This window comes from Pelophylax lessonae, assembly GCF_965119305.1.
Source record: "Pelophylax lessonae genome assembly, chromosome: 3".
Classification (NCBI taxonomy): Eukaryota; Metazoa; Chordata; class Amphibia; order Anura; family Ranidae; genus Pelophylax; species Pelophylax lessonae.
Genome location: NC_138770.1, coordinates 516,251,797 through 516,262,829, shown reverse-complemented (window position 1 = coordinate 516,262,829; position 11,033 = coordinate 516,251,797). Strand labels below are relative to the sequence as shown.

At 47.4% G+C, this 11,033-nt stretch overlaps 1 protein-coding gene across 1 annotated transcript in view; it reads left to right on the top strand.

Annotated features, from left to right (window-relative positions):
• The first annotated feature begins 719 nt into the window (after positions 1–719).
• Positions 720–11,033, top strand: part of PPP1R14C (protein phosphatase 1 regulatory inhibitor subunit 14C) — a 154,009-nt gene continuing 143,695 nt past the window's right edge. Inside the window, exon 1 of the mRNA XM_082252535.1 lies at positions 720–1,187. Within this exon, the coding sequence (XP_082108661.1) occupies positions 945–1,187 (243 nt within the window). The 5' untranslated portion in view covers positions 720–944. The remainder of the gene's footprint in view (positions 1,188–11,033) is intronic.

Genomic DNA, 11,033 nt, shown 5'->3' with positions numbered 1-11,033 from the left:
GAACCCTGTTAGAGGTAGGCTGGTATGGAGGAACCCTGTTAGAGGAAGGCTGGTATGGAGGAACCCTGTTAGAGGAAGGCTGGTATGGAGGAACCCTGTTAGAGGTAGGCTGGTATGGAGGAACCCTGTTGGAGAAAGGCTGGTATGGAGGAATCCTGTTAGAGGAAGGCTGGTATGGAGGAACCCTGTTAGAGGAAGGCTGGTATGGAGGAACCCTGTTAGAGGTATGCTGGTATGGAGGAACCCTGTTAGAGGAAGGCTGGTATGGAGGAACCCTGTTAGAGGAAGGCTGGTATGGAGGAACCCTGTTAGAGGAAGGCTGGTATGGAGGAACCCTGTTAGAGGAAGGCTGGTATGGAGGAACCCTGTTAGAGGTAGGCTGGTATGGAGGAACCCTGTTAGAGGTAGGCTGGTATGGAGGAACCCTGTTAGAGGAAGGCTGGTATGGAGGAACCCTGTTAGAGGAAGGCTGGTATGGAGGAACCCTGTTAGAGGAAGGCTGGTATGGAGGAACCCTGTTAGAGGAAGGCTGGTATGGAGGAACCCTGTTAGAGGAAGGCTGGTATGGAGTTACCCGTTGGAGAAAGGTGGTATGCACCACCTGGTAGTAGTACAGTTTGTTTTGAATCTTTGACTCTGGATGCCCTTTAAGCTTCTGCTCCACCCCTTTTAGGCTTTGAAGGACTTCCCCTCTTCCAGAGCAGCCAACTGGATGTCGCCGTTCCCCGGCAGGAGGAGGGCAGTGTGCAGGTGCTAGGTGAAGAAGAGCCGAGCTGATGACACGAGTGGGAATCTAGAGGGCGACAAGACGGCGGAGAAGGTGGGGGCGGACTGTACGGAGCAGACATAGTGATGAAGAATTAGAATTGAGCGGAGAAGGACGGTCAGAGCGGACGTGTGAGTGACCGAGGCTCGCAGTGTACCGGAGGGGCTCTCTCAGGGAGATGTCTGCACTGAGCGGAACCGAGCCCACAGCCGGGGGAAGGGTCTTCTTCCAGACCCCACTGCCACCCCACGAATCCCGGGACGGCTCCCCGCCGCCGGTGGTGGCTCAGCACAAGCAGCAGCAGCAGAAGAGGCAGCAGCAGGGAAAAGTGACTGTGAAATACGACAGAAAGGAGCTGAGGAAGAGGCTGGTGCTGGAGGAATGGATTGTGGAGCAGCTCAGTGAGCTCTATGGATGCCAGGTATAGGATGCATGCCTTCTATGGGATGGGGGGCATTTATATATGGAGGGGGAGGTATGTACTGGGGGGCTATATAGGATTTATATATGGTGGTGGGAGTATGTATGGGGGGCTATATAGGATTTATGTATGGGGGAGATATAGAATTTATATATGGTGGTGGGAGTATGTATGGGGGGGGGCTATATAGGATTTATGTTTTGAGGGGAGGTATGTACTGGGGGGGGGGGGGATATATAAGATTTTTGTATGGATGGGGAGGTATTTACTGGGGGGGGGTGAATGGGATTTATGTATGGAGGGCTATATAGCAATTATGAATGGAGGTGGAGGTATGTGTGGGGGTGAATGGGATTTATAAATTTAGGGGGGAAGTATGTATGGGGGGGTTATATTGGATTTATGTATGAAGGGGGAACTATATTGAATTTATATATGGAGGGGGAGGTATGTACTGGAGGGGCTTTATAGTATTTATGCATGGAGGGGAGGTATGTACTGGAGAGGGTGAATGGGATTTATGTATAGGGCGATATATATGGGATTTATATATGAAGGGAGAGGTATGTACTGGAGGGGGGGGGGTGAATGGGATTTATGTTTATGTAGAGGGCGATATATATGGAGGGGGAGGTATGTACTGGAGGGCGGGGGGGTGTGAATGGGATTTATGTATAGGGCGATATATATGGGATTTATATATGGAGGGGGAGGTATGTACTGGAGGGGGGGGGGTGAATGGGATTTATGTATAGGGGGGTATATGGGATTTATATGTGGAGGGGGAGGTATGCATGGGGGTTGAATGGGATTTACATATGGAAGGGGAGACATATATTGGTGGATGTATGGGATTTATATATGGAGGGGGAGGTATATGGTGGGGGGGAGTTGAATGGGTTTTTTTTTTATATGGAGGGGGAGGTATAGGGGGGGGTGAATGGGATTTATATATGGAGGGGGAGGTATGGAGAACAGAGGAGCTTCTTTCATTCATAGGAGGTGAATGGATGCTGCAGTGCAATGTACTCTAAAGTACTTTTCTCTGTACTGATCCCATTTAGAGGTGTATGGAGAGATGACAGCAGTATTGGGGGGGGCACCATTGGATACATGGTTCTTGTTTTGCAGACAGGGTATTGTGTCTGATTTGCCATCCTTCTAATGCTACCGAACTGCGCTGACAGATAGAATTATGAGCAGTCATGTGACACCCCCCCCCTTCATAATTATACATGCAGGACTGGGGGTAAAGTCGATCAAAACCCTATCGATAAAGCGGAACTTCTCTTCCAAAATGCAATTTGCATCTTTTCATCCCTCTGCAATCCTAAAAAACGATCTTTTTAGCTGCTTTTTATTTCTTTGCTTCAGTACCCCCCCTCCCCCCCCATTCAATCTCTATTCTCACCTAAGCAAGAATGACCCACCCTCAGGAGGCATCAGCCTATAGAGAGCACCTGGAGGAGGGCAGACCTGGTGGCATATCAGAGATTAGAAGGCATAGCTGACTCCTGATGATGTCAGAAAGATAGATGGTGGCATGGGACCCGGTGTGCAGCAGTGGATCATGGCAGGACATCGCTGGACTCACTGGCTGGTGAGTCTGTGTTTTTGAGCATAACCCAAAAAAGAGGGGGTTATCAGCAAAACGAACCCAGAGGGGGTGATGTTTCTCTGAACCCCCCCCCCCCTCTATTTTTTTTTTTTTTTAGTCCTCTCTTACCCTGTTCACTTATTTGTCCTCAAACACATATTTGTACTACCTGTGAATGTAGTGCTGCACGCCAGGTCCTGCGCCACCATCTTTCTTTTAAGTTATTGGGAACTGGCTACCTCTTCCAGGTTCTTGGAGTTGGTTCCGATGACATGCTGCCCGGCTTGCACAATGTGTAGACTCCCCGAAGCTTCTTGAGTGGTGTGATGTGAGTATCCCAGGAGGCTGTGAGAAGCATGGGCTTCATCATTTTCACCACAAAGTGTGGGATTGGGTTAATAATTAAAAAAAAAAAAAAAATGTATGTATAAAATGTATGTGTATATATATATATATATATATATATATATATATATATATATATATATATATCTGAGGTTATGAAAAAAAGGAGGGGGAGTAGGAATATAATAGAAAGTAAAAGAAGGGGTGAAGGCCCACTTAGAATAAGTGCACTTATCCCGTGTGCCCCTCTGTCTCTGAATGGGACAGGCCCTGTAGACTTCTATGGGGCTCTACTGGGCAGGCATGGCCGGGACACGGAGGACTTGCAGCGCCGGATGTAAACAATCCTTGGAGGCTGCAGCCGTCAGATCAAGGTAAGTATACATTTCTGGAGGGGGGGGGGGGTGAGATTGTTTAGGTACCCTTAAGGCTTGGTTCACACTGATGCAATGCAGGTAATGCACAAGAGTCGCTGCGTTTCCCGAATTGCATAGCAGTCACACTGTGTTCATGGGGTGTCAGTTAAAAACTAAAGTTTTTGTTATACTTACCTGCTCTGTGAAGTGGTTTTGCACAGGGCAGCCCAGATCCTCCTCCTCTCTGGTCCCCTCCGGAACTCCTGGCTCCTCCCTCCTGCCCAGTGACCCCACAGCAAGCAGCTTGCTATGGGGAACCTGAGCGGAGCCGCTGCTCTGTGTGTCCATTCAGACACGGAGCTGCAGTTCGCCCCCCCCTCACTCCTGATTGGCTCACTGACTTTGATTGACAGCAGTGGGCGCCAATGACTGTATTTCAGCCAATCAGATGGGAGAGTCCCACACAGCCAGGTCTCACGTGCAACATCACTGGATCAAGAATTGCGCTCAGGTAAGTTTAATGGGGGGCTGAGGGGGGGCTCTGCTGCACATAGAAGTTTTTTTTTATAAAAAATATATATATTTTTATCTATATAGTTTCTTTTTTATAAAAAAAAAAAAAAATATATATATATATATATATATATATATATATATATATATATATATATATATATATATATATAAAAACCTTCTGCCTTTACAATCCCTTTAACGACACCCCAAAAGTGGTTTGCAGAATGCGTTTGCTGGAATCGAATCACTTGGGTTCGAACACCGATTCGATTCCAATGCGGCAAAAAAGACGCCTGCACGCTTTTTCATGCCAATGCCATGCAATTTGGCCATATAAAATGATGGGCTCAAATCGCACCCGGGATCGCATGTGATTTGCACAGGAACTACATGCGATGTATCACATCTGTGTAAACCCAGGCTGAAAGGGCAAACAGAATTAATGTACTTTCTCTGACTGTGCACTTGTTCTTTAATTGTCCTTCAATACTTTTATAGCGAGCCATTTAGCCTTCATAAAACTAAACCTGCCTTAAAGAGGTTGTAAACTTGTTTAAAATTTTTTTTTTTTTTTTACAACCTGCAAGAGAAAGACATAATGAGCTAGTATGCATCGCATACTAGCTCATTATGAAATACTTACCTTAGAACGAGCCCCCGCCGTGCCGCTCTCTTACCTGTATGACGGGCGCCATGACATGTCGCTCGTCTTCCGGGATCGCGGCATCCGGTCATCTGATTGGCCGGAGCCGCGGTGACGTCACTCCCGCGCACGCGCGCGGGAGCCGACGGTCACGGCACGGGGCTCTGAAGGAACGGCACGATCAGCCGTTCCTTCAGAGCGCATGCGCCAGTGACGTCACTGGCTGCATTAAAGGTAAATATCTCCTAAACGGTACATGTTTAGGAGATATTTACAGTACCTATAGGTAAGCCTTATCATAGGCTTACCTATAGGTACAACTTCCTGAGGAGGGTTTACTTCCTCTTTAAGGGTCCTTGCTCAGGCACTTCTTGTTATACGGTTGACAACACTATGTTCCTCTTTCCCAATTGTTTTCCTGTGTTGTCATACTGGGTTCTGATGGGTTCAGTGGCTCACACAGGCATGGTCCACTGTTGTCACCATCAGGACAAGAGATGCCATGCAACTATTGCAGAGGGGCACACATGTACAGACTGGAGGAGAGATCAGCAGCACTGAGATTCAACAAAGGACTAAGTTACTGTAATTCACATTGCTGTAGCAAACTTCCCCCTCCTTTCACATAATTACAGATCCATATCTATATTTTTATGAAATACATTTTTTGTGACTTAGCCAGCATTTCCACCTTTCTTGCCTAAGCAAGAATGACAAAGCCCCCCCAGCTGCCCGCAACCTACCGGAATGTTCACATCACGCGTCCCAGGAGGCTTCGGGGCAATCTACAGAAGCTGTGCTGTAGTGTATCATCAGGGGGGCAGCTGTCTCTTCATGGTACCTACAGCTGTCTCTTCATGGTACCTACAGCTGTCTCTTCATGGTACCTACAGCTGTCTCTTCATGGTACCTACAGCTGTCTCTTCATGGTACCTACAGCTGTCTCTTCATGGTTCCTACAGCTGTCTCTTCATGGTTCCTACAGCTGTCTCTTCATGGTACCTACAGCTGTCTCTTCATGGTACCTACAGCTGTCTCTTCATGGTACCTACAGCTGTCTCTTCATGGTTCCTACAGCTGTCTCTTCATGGTTCCTACAGCTGCCTCTTCATGGTTCCTACAGCTGCCTCTTCATGGTTCCTACAGCTGTCTCTTCATGGTTCCTACAGCTGTCTCTTCATGGTACCTACAGCTGTTTCTTCATGGTACCTACAGCTGTCTCTTCATGGTACCTACAGCTGTCTCTTCATGGTTCCTACAGCTGTCTCTTCATGGTTCCTACAGCTGTCTCTTCATGGTACCTACAGCTGTCTCTTCATGGTACCTACAGCTGTCTCTTCATGGTACCTACAGCTGTCTCTTCATGGTTCCTACAGCTGCCTCTTCATGGTTCCTACAGCTGTCTCTTCATGGTTCCTACAGCTGTCTCTTCATGGTTCCTACAGCTGTCTCTTCATGGTACCTACAGCTGTCTCTTCATGGTACCTACAGCTGTCTCTTCATGGTACCTACAGCTGTCTCTTCATGGTTCCTACAGCTGCCTCTTCATGGTTCCTACAGCTGCCTCTTCATGGTTCCTACAGCTGTCTCTTCATGGTTCCTACAGCTGTCTCTTCATGGTACCTACAGCTGTTTCTTCATGGTACCTACAGCTGTCTCTTCATGGTACCTACAGCTGTCTCTTCATGGTTCCTACAGCTGTCTCTTCATGGTTCCTACAGCTGTCTCTTCATGGTTCCTACAGCTGTCTCTTTATGGTTCCTACAGCTGTTTCTTCATGGTACCTACAGCTGTTTCTTCATGGTACCTACAGCTGTCTCTTCATGGTTCCTACAGCTGTCTCTTCATGGTTCCTACAGCTGTCTCTTCATGGTACCTACAGCTGTCTCTTCATGGTTCCTACAGCTGTCTCTTCATGGTTCCTACAGCTGTCTCTTCATGGTTCCTACAGCTGTCTCTTCATGGTTCCTACAGCTGTCTCTTCATGGTTCCTACAGCTGTCTCTTCATGGTTCCTACAGCTGTCTCTTCACGGTTCCTACAGCTGTCTCTTCACGGTTCCTTCAGCTGTCTCTTCACGGTTCCTTCAGCTGTCTCTTCACGGTTCCTTCAGCTGTCTCTTCACGGTTCCTTCAGCTGTCTCTTCACGGTTCCTTCAGCTGTCTCTTCACGGTTCCTTCAGCTGTCTCTTCACGGTTCCTTCAGCTGTCTCTTCATGGTTCCTACAGCCGGACCCCTGACCCCTGATTACCTGCCCCAATTATCAAGGGGCTGGTAGCAAGAACCTGGAAGAGACAGCCGGCCCCAGGTGATGTAAGCAAAGATGGTAGAGCGGGACCCGGGTGCTGTGGCGGATTATGGCAGGACAACGCTGGATTAGCTGGACATTTAAGTAGCGTTTTAAGGAGAAGTGGGGCTATCTTGCTCTTTAAGGTTGACTTTACTTATATATAGAGCAAGCCTAAAGTTCAATGAGACAAATAGTCTGCTGTCAGTTGTGTTTATTCCTGGACTTGGTGATACATGTAAAGCATTGCCTCTGGGTCACCTTCATTTAATGCCATAAGTAGTACGTACTGTCTGGCTAAGGCTATTGTGTCTGGCTCTGGCACTTCTGCATTAGATCAGATTTAGTAAGCGTTGACTGTATTTCATTTGTGCAGATGACTTCACATTATTTATAAATCCTGGAGGGTGTTGATCTGGGGTATGTATGTAAGTAGGGGTTGGGAAATGTTATTTAAATACATGTTATCTCCCTGACCTCCAACTGTTACATTTTGCAGCCACCTATGATTCTGTGATTTTTGGTATAAATTTGTGGTGCACCGAGTGGTCTTATTGCTAAATGTCTATTCTTTGTACTGTTTCTGCATTCTCATTGCTGTGTAATAAACCACTGATGTCATTGCTATGAAAACTGCAGGATGATGTATGATACAGGCAAACAGACCTCCTTGCTTTACAAAAAGCGGCATCTTTTTCTTATCTCTTTGTGGAGACTGAAGGAGAAAAGAATGAAATATATATAGGCATCCTACACACAAGTGTGTAGCTGGAGATACGTATGACACTAAAGAACACAAACTGCATTTATGTTTTCATTAATACTGCTTTAGTCATTGCTTTCCTCCAGGTGAATATCTGATACCAGGCGCTGTTTGTTCCCATGTTTTCTAGTAAGAATTGCAAAATGGGGATAAAATAATAGGTTTGTTAGTGAAGGTAAATATAACATGCAAAATAAATGTCTTTTATACCTTGAAGTGTTATGCAGAAATCCATACAGTGCTGCAGACTTTGGCATGTACCCAGTTTGCTGTGTGCTATTCTTTGCAAGCCTGTGGTTCTACATCACCAAATATGCTATTGTCCATGGTTCCTGTTTTCATGTGGCTGCATCTACTTACCGGGTTTCCGTAGAGCCAACTTTGCATTCGCACTGTCACGTCCATAAAAGTCCACCAAGTGAGTTATTTACAGTAGGTGGAGCCTGCACTGTCCTTGGTTAAGCAGTTGAAGCTCTTGGGGCATACACTACCCTTCCCTTGAAATTTGGGGAGAGAGACTACAGTAGTAGCTGGGACAGGATGTTGTGGGTTTGAGTTGTGAATGGCTATGCTCCTCTCCATCTTTCCCAAAGCACATGCCAGCTAGTACACTGGTCCTTGCCCCAGAATATTAAGTGGACTCAGTTGCTTGTCTTCTGGTATTAGAAGTTGTTAGCCCCCTTCTCCTTTGTGTGTGCCGTCACCACCTCCTGTCCTCTGTGTGTGCCGTCACCAGCCCCTGTCCTCTGTGTGCGCTGTCACAGATGACAGGGGATGGTGACGGCACACATAAAGGACAGGGGATGGTGTGCGCTGTCAGTACCCCCTGTCCTCTGTGTTTGTGCTGTCAGTACCCCCTGTCCTCTGTGTGTGTGCTGTCACCACCCCCTTTCCTCTGTGTGTGTGTTGTCACCACCCCCTGTCCTCTGTGTGTGTGTTGTCACCACCCCCTGTCCTCTGTGTGTGTGTGTGTGTGTTGTCACCACCCCCTGTCCTCTGTGTGTGTGTTGTCACCACCCCCTGTCCTCTGTGTGTGTGCTGTCACCACCCCCTGTCCTCTGTGTGTGTGTGCTGTCACCACCCTCTGTCCTCTGTGTGTGTTGTCACCACCCCCTGTCCTCTGTGTGTGCGCTGTCACCACCCCCTGTCCTCTGTGTGTGCGCTGTCACCACCCCCTGTCCTCTGTGTGTGCGCTGTCACCACCCCCTGTCCTCTGTGTGTGCGCTGTCACCACCCCCTTTCCTCTGTGTGTGTGCGCTGTCACCACCCCCTTTCCTCTGTGTGTGTGTGCGCTGTCACCACCCCCTTTCCTCTGTGTGTGTGCGCTGTCAGTACCCCCTGTCCTCTGTGTGTGTGTGCTGTCACCACCCCCTGTCCTCTGTGTGTGCGCTGTCACCACCCCCTTTCCTCTGTGTGTGTGCGCTGTCACCACCCCCTTTCCTCTCTGTGTGTGCGCTGTCACCACCCCCTGTCCTCTGTGTGTGCGCTGTCAGCACCCCCTGTCCTCTGTGTGTGCGCTGTCACCACCCCCTGTCCTCTGTGTGTGCGCTGTCACCACCCCCTGTCCTCTGTGTGCGCGCTGTCACCACCCCCTCTCCTCTGTGTGCATTGTTTTCCACAGCTACCTTTCCTTTTTGTGTGCTGTCACTCAGACCTAATTAATAACTTGCCCCATTGAAAGCAGCATACAGAGACCTACAAGATAATGACTGCAACCCAATCCTGCAATCAGGGCCAGCATGATGTTTCCACTCACCGGTCCTGACTTGTGGTCTCCACCCCTGAGTAAGGCTTTGATAGGCTGAAATGCGTTAGTGTTGGCTCTGTTTGGAACATTTGTACTCTTTGGATGAAATAAAGAGATGTTTTATTCGTCCTCACCTGATTTCCGACTTTATCTACTTGAAAGCAGCCTGTCCAACATTGGTGGTAGGGTGGGTCACAGTCGTCCATGCTAGCTCAGCAATCCTGGATCGCATTAGCAACTGGAGCAAGTTCTCCATGCACAAGGGCTCCACAGGGGGCCTAAAAATGATACTCGGACCTAATTAAGAATGTGTCACCTTTTAAGCAGCATGGTCTTAAATGAATGGAGGGGGTCACCGTTGTCCACCCTAGCTCAGCAATCCTAGATCCTATCAGAACAGGAGTAAGTGCCCCACACAATTTGTTCCCCGTGGGGTTCAACAAGGACTTCAAATGGTGACATTTCTATTTTAAAGCAAATCTGTTGTTTGCCCACGCATGGCTAAGCAATGGATTCACTTTATTGTAATTACAGCAAATATGTTGCTTTGCCCTGATTGGGCACAGTATAGGTTTACTTTGAGATAGTTGCATGTGTGTGTTAACCTAAACTTTAAAAGCAGCAATTATTCACCTATAGTTATCTTTTAAGGGAAGGTTGCTCTGGTATGCCTTTTGCTTACAGGCAGAGATGTGCATGTGAAGCGATAAAGCTTGCCCCCTTCAGCTCTGACATAGGTTCATGTGTAAGGCTGTCCTCATTCCCATTTCTGCAGTGATTGCATATAAATTAACACGCTTTAGTAGACATCTAGTGTGCACCTCAACTCCGCTTGCACTCAGCATAGTGAATTCCATCTGACGTGCAAAAGTGATATTGAGGACACGCATTTTTTTTTTTTTTTTTTTTTTTTTAATGGCATTTTCAACAATTTTTAGCTGTCTCAGTGGATCAAGGTAACTTGCCACCTACAGCTTTTAGGTCTAGAAAGGCGGCCAGTGGCATGGACCTACACAAACCTCGACAAGCATCCTGGAGTGCACATCCATGCGGGTCTGATGCATAGATCGGGACAGACTGCATTCTGATCCATGCATCAGACATGCACAGATGTGCACTCTGGGATACACATTGAGGTCCATACAGGTCCTAGCAGCTGGCTGCCTGATTTTAACAGGCTTACAGAACACTTGTGCATCCCAGGCAGCTGGAGACAGCCCTTCACATGGACATACAGATTGGTATACTCATGTGAATGAGGCCTAAAACCAGGCATCTGTTTCACCCTTCATTGTTCTAAAAAGTTGGTTGACAGTGGTTGAAAATTGTCACAAAATTGCCTAGTACATGACACTGCCAGTGCAGATCTGAGTGAAGTAGCTTCCCATAAAATACATATCTGTCAGTGTGCCTGTGCTCTTAGAAGTACACCAAGGAAGATCATCTGTCTAAAGGGCTGTACACACTTGATGAAAATCGGACTAAATATCCTCCGATTTTTCTCTGTCTTCTCAGCGTTCATAACCGTTTTTAGTTGACAGTGCATAAATGTTCACAAAATTTCTTGTCCAATTTTTCTTTTTTTTTTTTTTT